Genomic DNA, 14,938 nt, shown 5'->3' with positions numbered 1-14,938 from the left:
ATAGACCTCATCCATGTCGTCAACCTCATCCAAAGACTTCATCAATTTATTCCATCCATACAGTACTCCTCATCCATTAATTTATTCCTCTAATCTTATCCCCACTATTACTCACTTATACACTGATTTATAATGTGATTATAACAGTTACATATCCACAAAACTCACCTCATCAACAGAGCTATCCGCTCTGTCAACCTCAACCACACTTTCATCCAGACTCCCCAAATCCACTGATAATCTCACACACAGCATCCACCTAATTTATATACGTACCTCATCCACTCATTTCACTTCACCCAGACAGTTCCCACTCGCCCCTATATCACTTATCCACATACCCCATGCACAACAGAATAGGACTACGCCTTTTCAGGAGGGTTTTCAACAAGAAAATTATGAAATCTCCTACCCTCACTCTCTCCTTCTGAAAGAGTGCCTATGCGCAATAGAAGACAGACTTTGGAGAAAGGATCATTCCAGTCAAATCTTCCCTGTATTAGAAATGTCAGTTACAGATTTGAAACACGAGTACAGTTGGTAAGAATTCTCCCCTCTGGAAAAAAAAGACAATTCCTTAATAATATGGCATATTCTCAGTGACAGGTATATTTTGAGGTGATTCTTACCTTTAAGTGCTGCTCCTCATTACAAAATCCATACTCCAGATTAGCTCACTGAGGGTCACGCAGCCAAGCTGACACACGCACACAGACTTACTCTAACACGCACACACAGCTTCCGAGTGCCCGCTCAATCCGCTTTGTGTCAGCCCCTTCTACTCTGCCCTTCATGGGAACAATATACTTTCATCTCACTATATCTTTGATTTCTGTGCATTTCCTTCCCACGGTCGCACTCCTAATTTCTCCCACTATTCTAATGAGCCATCTCGAAAGCCCTGTGAAAACACTGGAACAGGCAGGCGACTGGGGGGGGGGGGGGGGGGCTGAGATGAGAAAGAGAGAACGGGAAAGAGAGAAATAGAGAAAGGCTCTTCATTGGTGTGAGCTCCTTTGTCGAGGCGCGGCAGCGGTTCAGTTATCCCCCTTGCTCTTCTGATCCTCCCCCCTCTTCACTGTACTCTTGCTCATCACCTGTGATCAGCCCTAGCCCTACCTCAGCGCTCTGAATGGGTAAAGAAAAACCTACAGGGAGGGCTTTTACTCCTCCCCTCTCTATTTCATAGCCTCTCTCCCTCTAAGCTTCTCTCTGACACATCTGCTCAAAAAGGTTTTTTATACCTCTCCCTGGCTTTCTCTTTCACCCCTCTCCATCTCGCTCTCTTTAATTCAATTTCTCTCTTTCCATCCTATTTTCGGACACATCCTCCTCTAACTATATCTCTGGAGACTGGTATGTGCACGGTACAAAGAGGAGTCATGATTGCTGTGGTAATAGAGGGAGTAGGTGAAATAGGGGTGGAAAGGCTGTGCTATTGATTCTGCTTGCTTCATTAGCATGTACCTGTGGGGTTAGCATCTCTAAGGGTTAGCTACCCTACTGTAGCTAGCCCTCTGCTTCTCCCCGCGGTGACAGACCGCCTTTGCTGCCTCCCTCTGAGCCAGCTGACACAGAGGACTGAAGAGGGAGACCAAAATAGATGCAGCATCCCACTGCTCTAGACTTAAGGAAATGGCAGAACTATGACATGACATCCATGCTGCTTTGTGTAGGAAGCATAACACATCAATGTTACTCCATAATGTGCAGTGGGAAACATCTAAGCTGTTCCATAATTCAGGCACAAGCATTTCTATAATTAGTGTACAACCTCTATTGTTTTCAATAATTAAATGTAAATACCATCTAGTATTTTCAAGTAAACAACATATTCTGATATGCAATTCTATACAAAATGGCATAAAATATCAATGCAGGTCTACATTTAGCAGTTCAACAAATGTACCATTTCAGGAAATAACATCCATGCTGCAACATAATAAGCAGTATAATTAAATCCAGTCGTAATGGAATCCAGAGCATAAATCATCCATTAGATTACTGAACAGTGCCCTGGTGTTGCCAGATCAATGGGGGTCGTCCAACCAACTGAGCAGTTCTAATAATGCCCACAGTAAACTAGTGCTGCACTAGTAATGAATCTAATAAACCTAAATGGTGAGCCCTATCCCCTATGGTCCCCATTAGGATTGCAGATGTTAGGTATTTTTCTCACACTTCTCTTTTGGCTCATGCACCCTCTAACCAGAGCCATACATCGGCCTCTACCTTTTGGATAGAGTACACTTCACCACTGGTGTGCTTTGCCAAAGAGCTCTATTTTCATGTAATCTGATCATAGTACTGGTTCCAATTCAAGTGCCAATGCCGTTTATCAAACTCCAAACGATGCTAAGGTCAGATGACATGAAAATAAAGCTATTTTGCTATGCACACCAGTAGTGGATTTGGTGTTGAAAAACAGAAGCATATGCAGAAAAGTACCACACACCTACGGTAAAATTTACCACAAATTCAACATTTTGCAATGGCCATCTCAGTCTTCCGACTTGAACCACTTTGAAAACCTGTGGTTTGAATTGAAGAGGGGAGTCCATAAACGCAGATGAAGGTAGTCAAGATTCTGGAAAGATTCTGTATGGAGGAATGGTCTAAGATCCCTCCCAACATGTTCTCCAATCTCATAAAACATTTTAGAAAAAGGCTCAGTGTTGTTATCCTCGCAAGGGGAGGGTGCTGGAGTATTGAAAACATGAGTGGCAATCATTTTGACCCCTATCTTTTTTCATTTTTTAAATGTATTACTTGTTAAACAAAATGTATTTATCTGAGCAATTGTATTAGTATAAAATAATATAATTTCACAATAATTTAAAAAATAAATAAATAAAGCCTAGTATTTGTATTATTTATTTTATACAGTCTCTTTTGCTCTTCTTTATCAAGGCTGCCAGTAAATATGGACCTGACTGTAATTCTATAACAAAAGCATTTAACTAAATCCTTCGCACCTTGGAACACAACCTTACAAAGTCCTTAAGTGGTTCTCTGATTATCCTTTCCATTCCCATGATCCCATATAACAAATTCTCCCATTGATCCTGACGGGAGTGAAATGAAAGCCCTGACCAGACCCTCTGGAAATGGATCACCTGTCATCCTCTCCACTATAGCCTACAATACAAGGACAGAAAGGAATAGATACGTAAACTCTTTAAACAGGACTTTGTCTCCTGTGTGTATGCTAACATCTGCAGTCCTGAGAGCCAATGCCATAGCACTATGATGTATTAAATGTTTATGTACTGCTCTGGAATGCTGTATATGAGTAATAAATGAATTATTATCCTGGTGATCCCTTGAAATTAAATGTTTTGCAAATGATAGTCTTATACTCAGCTGGCCCCTCCCCGGATTTTGTGTTAAATGCTCTACAACAAAGCTTTCTTAGTGTCTAACAAGCTTTCTCTGCCCTTAACCTTCTTCTGAACACCTCTAAAACAAATGTAATGTGGTTTGGTAAGAAGAATGCCCCTCTCCCCACAGATGTGATTACTACCTCTGAGGGTTTAGAGCTTGATGTAGTCATCTTATACAAGTACTTGGGAGTATGGCTAGACGGTACACTGTCCTTCTCTCAGCACATATCAAAGCTACAGGCTAAAGTTAAATCCAGACTTGGTTTCCCCTATTGTAATCGCTCCTCTTTCACCCAGCTACCAAACTAACCCTGATTCAGATGCCCATCCTACCCATGCTAGATTGTGGAGACGTAATTTATAGGTCAGCAGGTAAGGGTGCTCTCGAGCGGCTAGATGTTCTTTACCATTCGGCCATCAGATTTGCCACCAATACTCCTTATAGGACACATCACTGCACTCTATACTCCTCTGTAAACTGGTCATCTCTGTATACCAGTCGCAAGACCTACTGTTTGATGCTTATTTATAAAACCATTTTAGGTCGCACTCCCCCTATCTGAGATATTTACTGCAGCCCTCATCCTCCACATACATCACCTGTTCTGCCAGTCACATTCTGTTAAAAGGTCCCCAAAGCACATTCTTCTTTTCAGTTCGCTGCAGCTAGCGACTGGAACGAGCTGCAAGAAACACTCAAACTGGACAGTTTTATCTCAATCTCCTCATTCAAAGACTCAATCATGGACACTCTTACTGACAGTTGTGGCTGCTTTGCGTGATGTATTGTTGTCTCTACCTTCTTGCCCTTTGTGCTGTTGACTGTGCCCAATAATGTTTGTACCATGTTGCGTTGCTACCATGTTGTTGTCATGTTGTGTTGATGCTACGTTGTTGTCTTAGATCTCTCTTGTCCTGATGTGTGTTTTGTCCTATATTTTATTTTTAATCCCAGTCCCCGTCCCCGCAGGAGGCCTTTTGGTAGGCCGTCATTGTAAAAAAGAATGTGTTCTGAACTGACTTGCCTAGTTAAATAAAGGTGAAATAAAACTTGAAAAATGAAGCACTCCTTACGTAGGTACCCCTGAAATAAAGTTTTACTGTTAAGGGTTTGTTTTTGTTGGACTTCTTTATGTCTGATTCAATGTCTACATTTCAAAATAACACCTCTGGAAAAGACCCACTGTGCATGCAATTTTCTAAATTGTAGCCTTGCCCATGATTAGCAACCTTGGCAGAAAGCCAAAAAGTCACCTGTTATCACTAGATCAGGCATTCATTTTTTAGATCTAGTTGTATGCAGTGGATCTAGTTGATGCTGGTCTGCAGAGAACTGACAATCAAGGTCCCATACTGATTGATCAAATAAGCACCTATACAAAGATTGGTTGTACATAGCACCCTCTAGATGGAAGAAAAGGAGATGAAACTTGGTGACTTCATTCAGATGAGTGAATTACTGACCTTAACAGTAAAGCAATTGGATAATACTTCAAACTGAAGTGCAAAGCTCAGTTTATTTATGAATTGGGAATAAAATACCCAAATGCATTTCATGTATGAATGTTGAACAGCAGTTATGAAAGTAACTGGTAGCACTTGTGTTTGGCCAAAAGAATGAAACATGCCTGGCATAATGGCAACTCATACTTTCATGAGCCATGAAATGGTAAGTATTTGAGCGCTCTAATTTGGTGTCATGACATTGTCATGGGTTGTAGGCTTTCATGAAATGCCACAACAGGTGATACTGTAGGTGTAGCTACTATATTGCTTTATACATTATTCAGCTCTACATTAAGTCTCTAGGGGTGACAGGGGCAGACCAACTAGCTATGGCAAGACAAGTGGCATAGAAAGTTAGATTGTTTCTTGGGGTTGAAATGGTATATTATTAGGCCCATATTATATAATTAAAAAGAAAAACAGAAAAACATTATTTAAAGACTCATTCGTGCTGTGTTTCCATTGCAGGCAGAAGCTCAAAACCAATCACTAATAAATGTATATATTGCAATACAGCATCACTAAGTCAAATATCAAACCATTTCTAACAAGGAATGTACAAATTACAAGTTGCAAAAAGTATTCCATAATATAAAAACAGCTTCTACCGATTGGCAAAACCAAAGTTTTAATCATGTAGTTAACAAAGACTAATTGAGTCATGAAATTATCAGAAAGGCTTGATTACATGCGCTTGAGGTTCAAAGGAGAAGTTTGTTTTTTTTACAACCAAATCCCTATTTTTGATGTAAATGATATGTTATAGAAAGGGCCCCTAAACTACACAAGGATGAAGAAGTGATTTGCTGGTTAGGGTAAGTTTCTCAAAAACAAGTGAAATCACAAAAAAGGATATTCTATAACATGTCATTTAGCATAAAAAAAAGAAAAATTACAAAAAACAAATCACCTTTAAGGCCATAGCACAAAACAAGTTAAAAAAAATGCTAAAAAGCAAATTGGTATAATAAATTAAAAAAGTGTAACATCATTAAGGATTACAGCAATTACAATGCTGTATACAAGGGCACTGAGAAATGTTTTATTTTTGCATTTCAAATGAATTCCCTGCCATTAAATAAATCAAAAAAATAATTGTCTTTATAAGAACACTCAGAACATCTTACATTTCCTACTATGAACATTCTTCATTTGCATTTTGAGGTTTGCATGTTCACCTGCATGGCTATGACATGTGAATTAATAGCATTGGCAGGTGTGTGTGTGTGCGTGGGGGGGTTCCAGAGAAAGTAGTGTGTCCTGTTAATAAAGTTTTTCCTGTGTTCACAGGTCTAGGGCTGTTTCTGTTGAAGCTTTGGTATATAGTCATGAATTTTTCCCAGATTTCGTCACGCAGCCATTGCTATATTAAGTAAATATAACCTACCCACAATGAAAAGTAGACCAAACAAAACAAGGCACACGGTTCATTTTCAGACAACAAACTTGTTTTTGGTGGTGGAGCCGCTCTTTGTGGCGGTGTCAGAGTGGGACTGGTAGCCAATGGTCATCTTCATGGGGATTCCCAAGCGCTCCTTATAGACTCTCCTGTTGACACACACAGGGCAATGAGACGGGAGGTGGTAGCAAAATACATTTAAAATGTATTGATCTTAGTAATTTAACCAAAGCCAAAATAATTTTGAAATACTAAGACTATACACTCTTTGGTAAGTCAATACATTTTCCTGAGGAGTCTGTTTTATAAAGCAAGAGCAAAGTTGGAACGTTAACTACACTAAGAAACATTGACTTCAAATTGATCCAACTTACCCTATGTGTGTTATGGCTTCCCTGTTGTCGAAGTCTGCGGTCCAGATGGCGATTTTGTCTCCTTTAGTGCGAATATTGACTACTGCGCCACACACTTCGTCACTATAGTCATCGAAAGCCTCCCCAACGAGGCAGAGAAGCTGGACAGGTGATGTGCCCGGAAAAAATATGGAACAATACATTAACATTTCAGTGGCATCACAGAATTCCTTAATCCAGCTACACAGGTAGAAGCTTGAGGCTGTATTTCATTCCAAAAAGTCCACGCACACTGAGACATATACCCACACTAACTCACTGTTTCTAGCCAGAAGCGGTCCAGGTCTTGTCTCCTCTGCTGCTTGTTGAGCGTGATCAGCCAACGCCCTCCTCGCTTGTTTCGCTCATCCTCCCACATGGGCTCAATGCCATCCTGTCACACCAGAGGAGAGAGACAGCTTTACTTGGTTTAAAACTACAGGAGAAAACTAGGTTTAGTTGCAAAGATACCATGAAGTTACATGGAATAAAATGGCTTCCTTGTTCACTTTTTGAAATGCCACAAACCTACCTTAAAGAGGGAGTAGTCGCATCCAGATATCAGATTGCTTGACAACTGAATATGATTATACAGACTGAAATGACAAGATAATTTTCTTAGTACAACACACACAATTGCAGTATATTGGAAAGGAACTGAAAGCGATCAAGATGATGAAAGAAGACATGTTGGTATAATCTCCAATTAACCTTTTCATACTCATTCAATCCATGTCATCAAAAAAACTAACTTTAGTCTTATTGATACTTACGCCCAGAAATCTTCAACCGTGTCAAACTTCGAGATGAGGCGGAGGTTTGCCTGCCATGTTTTGGTCTTATCATTTTTGAAGAACCAGAGAGACCATCTGTTGGGGCAAAACAGAAATGGGATTTACATAAAGTAAACACTGACTAATTAAACGTCTGGAAAACAAACGTAATCAACAGCCCATAAGCCTCAAAGCAAATTAGGAAGTTATGGATGATGGGGGGGGGGGGAATTGACACATGGTTCACTACTTTGTGCCATATTCATTCAATGTCAAATCCTTAGGCAGTTCAATTGAGCTTGACTGCAGTTACAGTGAAATGCATAGTTGGTAATCACAGACAGACCCAGCTTGTGTTATGAACACTTATTAGCTATAACAATAAAGTGAGTCGCACACTGTATATACAGTACCAGTCAAATCTGTGGACCCACCTACTCATTCATTGGTTTTTCTTTATTTTGACTATTTTCTACATTGTAGAATAAGAGTGAAGACATCAAAACTATGAAGTAACACATAAGGAATCATGTAGTACCTAAAAAAGTGTTAAACAAATCTCTAAAAAAAGATTCTTCAAAGTAGCCCCCCTTTGCCTTGATGACAGATTTGCACACATTTTTGGCATTCTCTCAACCAGCTTCATGAGGAATGCTTTTCCAACAGTCTTGGAGTTCCCACATATGAGGAGTATTTATTGGCTGCTTTTCCTTCACTCTGCAGTCCAACTCATCCCAAAACCATCTCAATTGGGTAGAGGTCGGGTGATTGTGGAGGCCAGGTCATCTGATGCAGCACTCCATCACTCTCCTTCTTGGTCAAATAGCCCTTACACAGCCTGGAGGTGTGTTGGGTCATTGTCCTGTTGAAAAACAAATGATAGTCCCACTAAGCGCAAACCAGATGGGATGCTGTATCGCTGCAGAATGCTGTGGTAGCCATGCTGGTTAAGTGTGCCTTGAATTCTGAATTCTAAATAAAATCACTGATTGTCACCAGCAAAGCACCCCCACACCTCTTCCTCCATCATCTGTTCACCTACTCTTCATCTCACAAAGACACGGTGGTTGGAACCAAAAAGCTCAAATTTGGACTCATCAGACCAAATGACAGATTTCCACCTGTCTAATGTCCATTGCTAGTGTTTCTTGATCGAAGCAAGTCTCTTTGGTGTCCTTTAGTAGTGGTTTCTTTGCAGCAATTCAACCATGAAGGCTTGATTCACGGCAGTTTCCTCTGAAAAGTTTATGTTGAGATGTGTCTGTTACTTGAACTCTGAAGCATTTATTTGACTGCATCTGAGGTGCAGTTAACTCTAATTAACTTATCCTCTACAGCAGAGGTAACTCTGGGTCTTCCTGTCCTGTGGCGGTCCTCATGACAGCCAGTTTCATCATAGTGCTTGATGGTTTTTGCGATTGCTCTTGTAGAAACGTTAAAAGTTCTTGAAATGTTCCACATTGGCTGACCTTCATGTCTTAGTCATGATGGACTGTGGTTTCTCTTTGCTTATTTGAGCTGTTCTTGTCATAATATGGACTTGGTAATTTACCAAATAGGGCTATCTTCTGTATACCACCCCTACCTTGTAACAACAACTGTTTGGCTCAAACGCATTGAGGAAAGAAATTCCACAAATTAACAAGGCACACGTGTTAATTGAAATGCATTCATAATATGGACTTGGTCATTCACCAAATAGGGCTGTCTCTGTATACCACCATGAAGCTGGTTGAGAGAATACCAAGAGTGTGCAAAGCTGTCAACAAGGCAAAGGGTGGCTACTAGAGGTCGACCGATTAATCAGAATGGCCGATTAATTAAGGCCGATTTCAAGTTTTCATAACAATTGGAAATTGGTATTTTTGGACACCGATTTGGCCATTTTTTTTTTACTCCATTATTTAACTAGGGAAGTCAGTTAAGAACACATTCTTATTTTCAATGATGGGCTAGGAACGGTGGGTTAACTGCCTCGTTCAGGGGCAGAACGACCGATTTTCACGTTGTCAGATCCAAACTTGCAACCTTACAGTTAACTAGTCCAACGCTCTAGCCACCTGCCTCTCTCTCATTGCACTCCACAAAAAGTCTGCCTGTTACGCGAATGCAGTAAGCCAAGGTAAGTTGCTAGCTAGCATTAAACGTATCTTATAAAAAAAGCAATCAATCATAATCACTAGTTAACTACACATGGTTGATGATATTACTAGTTTATCTAGCGTGTCCTGCGTTGCAGATAATCTGACTGAGCATACAAGCATACAAGTATCTGACTGAGCGGTGGTAGGCAGCAGCAGGCTCGTAAGCATTCATTCAAACAGCACTTTTGTGCGTTTTGCCAGCAGCTCTTCGTTGTGCGTCGAGTATTGCGCTGTTTATGACTTCAACTCCCGAGATGAGGCTGGTGTAACCGATGTGAAATGGCTAGCTAGTTAGTGTGGTGCGCGCTAATAGAGTTTCAAATGTCACTCGCTCTGAGACTTGGAGTGGTTGTTCCCCTTGCTTTGCATGGGTAACGCTGCTTCGAGGGTGGCTGTTGTCGTTGTGTTCCTGGTTCGAGCCCAGGGAGGAGCGAGGAGAGGGACGGAAACTATACTGTTACACTGGCAATACTAAAGTGCCTATAAGAACATCCGATAGTCAAAGGTTAATGAAATACAAACGGTATAGAGGGAAATAGTCCTATAATTCCTATAATAACTACAACCCCAAATTTCTTACCTCTGAATATTGAAGACTCATGTTAAAAGGAACCACCAGCTTTCATATGTTCTCATGTTCTGAGCAAGGAACTTAAACGTTAGCTTTCTTACATGGCACATATTGCACTTTTACAATCTGGACCCACTTTTACAACACTTTGTTTTTGCATTATTTAAACCAAATTGAACATGTTTCATTATTTATTTGAGGCTAAATTGATTTTATTGATGTACTATATTAAGTTAAAATAAGTGTTAATTTAGTATTGTTGTAATTGTCATTATTATAAATAAATAAATATTTTCCGATTAATCGGCATCGGCTTTTTTGGTCCTCCAATAATCGGTATCGGCGTTGAAAAATCATAATCGGTCGACCTCTAGTGGCTACTTTGAAGAATCTCAAATATATTAAAAAGTTTCACAGGTAAACTTTCCTTAACACAGAGTAGCAGCCTGTAATGGTCATCAAAGAGCAGTAGCCTGGGTCAACTTACTTGTTCTGTAGGGGGTGTTTGATGTAGCTCTCAGGGCTCACGATCTCCTGACCAGTCTCTGCTTCTTCTTCAGCATGTCGGGGTGGATTTATATTTATTTCCTAGTGGAAAACAACTTGAAATTAGTAAGAAGTATGATCTTGCAGGACTGCCATGTCTTGGGTCATTGGTACGTTTGATTGTTTTCGTTTTTATATACAACGCTGGGTTGAACGTGAGTATAGGTAATGACATCGGACTTTAGTTTTTTGCAACATAATTTCCAGACACTATTTACATAGGCTAGATGGTCCAACAGTATTTCAAATCAATGAAAGAAACCGTTTACTTTCATCTATGATGTAAATACTGTTGTGCGTAAATGTATTGCACCAGCCATAATGATTGGGCAAGTTGGTGAACTGTCTGGCAGCTGGTTAGCTAGCTAGCCTAAAGTGGAAGCAACAGACTAGTCCAAGAAAGCCCAAGCTGATAACTAGCTAATTATACTGCACTTTTTTTTATTAAAACACATTTGTTTGACAAAATACATCATGTTGGAAATGTACTACTAACATGTAGGTACGCGCAAATGCCCGACCGAGCGAATTTAACAGCTGTGACAACATTTACCGAACTTGTTGTTAGTTAGCTACAGTAGGCGATTCACATAGCTAGTGTATTCCCCTCTCAGTTGTTTTTGCACTGCTTGGGTCGTGGCACAAAAAGTTTCTACAAGGGCAAGAATATCCGAAAATACAACCATGTAAACATGCATTTCCTTCGAATTGATTAGATTCGAGCTATTAATATTACATTCTGGATAACAATGTATATTGGACAACGGATTCCAATAACGTTATAAAATATTTTCTTCGGTAAAGGTACTCACCGGTTCCGCGGTCGCCATCTTATGAGTCTCGGTGTAGAACGCTGAAATTCATTGGACCAGAGAGGAAGAGCGAAGAGAGAGGGATAACGGTCGTCACTAGTTACCACAGTCACAAAGTCATAAACTCCGCCTATTTCTTAAATGTATGTTCTTAAAACGTGATTTTAAACCTAACCCCAACCCTAACCACACTGATAACCGTGTGCCTAACCCTAACCTTAAACTAAGGCCAAAAATCATTTTTGATTGTCTGCTATATAGCCAATTTTACTTTGTGGCTGTGGTAACTAGGGATACCTAAATCTGTCTTCTCCAGCAGGTGGCGTTTTTTTTTTGCTCACCAAGCGACGAGTTTTTTTATGGAGGTTGATGAGTGTCGAATTTGGTAAACACAATTTTAATGGTTTATTTGCTACGTGTGGCTTATTTGATCAATAGAAGTTGAGTAATTATTAGGTTGTGACGAGTGTACTGATAAAAGTAGTACACGTGACATCCCAGCAACTGAGAAAAAAAACACTTTATATCGGAGTTTTGCCTAGTTGACACTCGTTACCACAGCCACAGAGTCATAAACCTAACCCTAATTTTACCTACACTGCTAATTTTATGCCTAATCAGAGCCGTAAATATTTTTTTGCGATAAGAGACAGTATGACGTTGTGGCTGGGGTAACTAGTGGAAACCATTGTGACTGTTGTTCAAACGCATTATCTGCCCTTCGCCTTGGCTAGAATGGTCTCACCTAGTCTTGCCTCCCCTCGACTGCCTTCCATTTTTTAAATACATTTATTAGAGCCAAAGATTATGGATATACTGACAAGATACATATCTCAGTCTCTGCCCTAACAATGAGAATCGTTATTCCCAAAGCGGCAAGGCGAAATGTCTAGCTCCCGCCTATCCTTTCTTTGGATTGGTGGATACATCTCATTATTGTAATCTGCTTTTGAATATTCGATGAGGTTGTTGCCCACTACCGCCTGCATTTAATGCAGAGATGCCATGCTATTAGCCTCGTATCATGAATATGTATAGCCATCTCGAGACAACTCCGATATAAAGTGTTGTTTCTCAAAGTTACATTTATTTCTGTAAGTGTGAATTAAACAAGCAATACTAATTTGTTTATTTTATTTTTATTTAACCTTTATTTAACCAGGTAGGCTAGTTGAGAACAAGTTCTCAATTACAACTGCGACCTGGCCAAGATAAAGCATAGCAGTGTGAACAGACAACAACACAGAATTACACGTGGAGTAAACAATAAACAGGTCAATAACACAGTAGAAAAAAAGAGTCTATATACATTGTGCGCAAAAGGCATGAGGAGGTAGGCGAATAATTACAATTTTGCAGATTAACACTGGAGTGATAAATGATCAGATGGTCATGTGCAGGTAGAAATACTGGTGTGCAAAAGAGCAGAAAAGTAAATAAATAAAAACAGTATGGGGATGAGGTAGATAAATTGGGTGGGCTATTTACTGATGGACTATGTACAGCTGCAGCGATTGGTTAGCTGCTCAGATAGCAGATGTTTAATGTTGGTGAGGGAGATAAAAGTCTCCAACTTCAGCAATTTTTGCAATTAGTTCCAGTCACAGGCAGCAGAGAACTGGAAGGAAAGGCGGCCAAATGAGGTGTTGGCTTTAGGGATGATCAGTGAGATACACCTGCTGGAGCGCGTGCTACGGGTGGGTGTTGCCATCGTGACCAGTGAACTGAGATAAGGCGGAGCTTTACCTAGCAATGGCTTGTAGATGACCCGGAGCCAGTGGGTCTGGCGACGAATATGTAGCGAGGGCCAGCCGACTAGAGCATACAGGTCACAGTGGTGGGTGGTATAAGGTGCTTTAGTAACAAAACGGATGGCACTGTGATAAACTGCATCCAGTTTGCTGAGTAGAGTATTGGAAGCTATTTTGTAGATGATATCGCCGAAGTCGAGGATCGGTAGGATAGTCAGTTTTACTAGGGTAAGTTTGGCGGCGTGAGTGAAGGAGGCTTTGTTGCGGAATAGAAAGCCGACTCTAGATTTGATTTTAGATTGGAGATGTTTGATATGAGTCTGGAAGGAGAGTTTACAGTCTAGCCAGACACCTAGGTACTTATAGATGTCCACATATTCTAGGTCGGAACCATCCAGGGTGGTGATGCTAGTCGGGCGTGCGGGTGCAGGCAGCGAACGGTTGAAAAGCATGCATTTGGTTTTTACTAGCGTTTAAGAGCAGTTGGAGGCCACGGAAGGAGTGTTGTATGGCATTGAAGCTCGTTTGGAGGTTAGATAGCACAGTGTCCAAGGAAGGGCCAGAAGTATACAGAATGGTGTCGTCTGCGTAGAGGTGGATCAGGGAATCGCCCGCAGCAAGAGCAACATCATTGATATATACAGAGAAAAGAGTCGGCCCGAGAATTGAACCCAGCCTGGAGGTGTGTTGGGTCATTATCCTGTTGAAAAACAAATGATAGTCTCACTAAGCCCAAACCAGATGGGATGGCGTATCGCTGCAGAATGATGTGGTAGCCATGCTGGTTGAGTGCACCTTGAATTCTAAACAAATCACAGTGTCACCAGTAACCCACCACACCATAACACGTCCTCCTCCATGCTTTTCTGTGGGAAATACACATACAGAGATCATTCGTTCACCCACACCGCGTCTCACAAAGACACGGTGGTTGGAACCAAAAATCTCAAATTTGGACTCCAGACCAAAGGACAACTTTCCACCGGTCTAATGTCCATTGCTCTTGTTAATTGGTCCAAGTAAGTCTCTTATTCTTATTGGTGTCCTTTAGTGGTGTTTTTGTTGTTGCAGCAATTCGACCTTGAAGGCCTGATTCACAGTCTCCTCTGAACAGTTGATGTTGAGATGTGTCTGTTACTTGAACTCTGTGAAGCATTTATTTGGTCTGGTAACTCGAATAAACTTATGCTCTGCAACAGAGATAATTTTGGGTCTTCCATTCTTGTGGCGGTCCTCATGAGAACCAGTTTCATCGTAGCACTTGATGGTTTTTGCGACTGCACTTGAAGAAACTTTCAAAGTTCTTGAAATGTTCTGGATTGACAGACCTTCATGTCTTAAAGTAATGATGGACTGTCTTTTCCATAATATGGACTTGGTCTTCTACCAAATAGGGATATCTTCTGTATACTGCCCCTACCTTGTCACAACACAAGTGATTAGCTCAAACATATTAAGGGAAGAAATTCCACAAATTAACTTAACAAGGCACACCTGTTAATTGAAATGCATTCCAGGTGACTACCTCATGAAGCTGGTTGAGAGAATGCCAAAAATATATTTGGTTACTACATCATTCCAAATGTTTTATTTCATAGTTTTGATGTCTTCACTATATTTACCCATCTCTTTCATCTTTCTATTTGTAGCTAGCTAAACTA

General features: G+C 40.5%; 2 protein-coding genes across 2 annotated transcripts in view; both read right to left on the bottom strand.

The window, feature by feature from the left end:
- Positions 1–710, bottom strand: part of LOC139374242 (leucine-rich repeat and immunoglobulin-like domain-containing nogo receptor-interacting protein 2) — a 41,617-nt gene extending 40,907 nt beyond the window's left edge. The window contains exon 1 of the mRNA XM_071115268.1: positions 630–710. The gene's annotated coding sequence lies outside the window, so the exon portion shown is untranslated. The remainder of the gene's footprint in view (positions 1–629) is intronic.
- A 4,171-nt stretch (positions 711–4,881) lies between these two features.
- Positions 4,882–11,646, bottom strand: LOC139375133 (eukaryotic translation initiation factor 4E). Its single transcript, XM_071116617.1, has 7 exons — positions 11,527–11,646; positions 10,656–10,756; positions 7,454–7,549; positions 7,213–7,276; positions 6,961–7,074; positions 6,663–6,802; positions 4,882–6,437 (listed from the first exon to the last, which is right to left on the bottom strand). Exons 1-7 carry the CDS (start codon positions 11,542–11,544, stop codon positions 6,323–6,325), a joined length of 648 nt encoding a protein of 215 aa, XP_070972718.1. The 5' UTR covers positions 11,545–11,646; the 3' UTR covers positions 4,882–6,322.
- Positions 11,647–14,938: the final 3,292 nt, after the last annotated feature.

This window comes from Oncorhynchus clarkii, chromosome 19 (genome assembly GCF_045791955.1).
Source record: "Oncorhynchus clarkii lewisi isolate Uvic-CL-2024 chromosome 19, UVic_Ocla_1.0, whole genome shotgun sequence".
NCBI lineage: Eukaryota > Metazoa > Chordata > Actinopteri > Salmoniformes > Salmonidae > Oncorhynchus > Oncorhynchus clarkii.
Note: the sequence above shows the minus strand (reverse complement) of the source record. Positions and strands in the feature narration are given on the sequence as shown.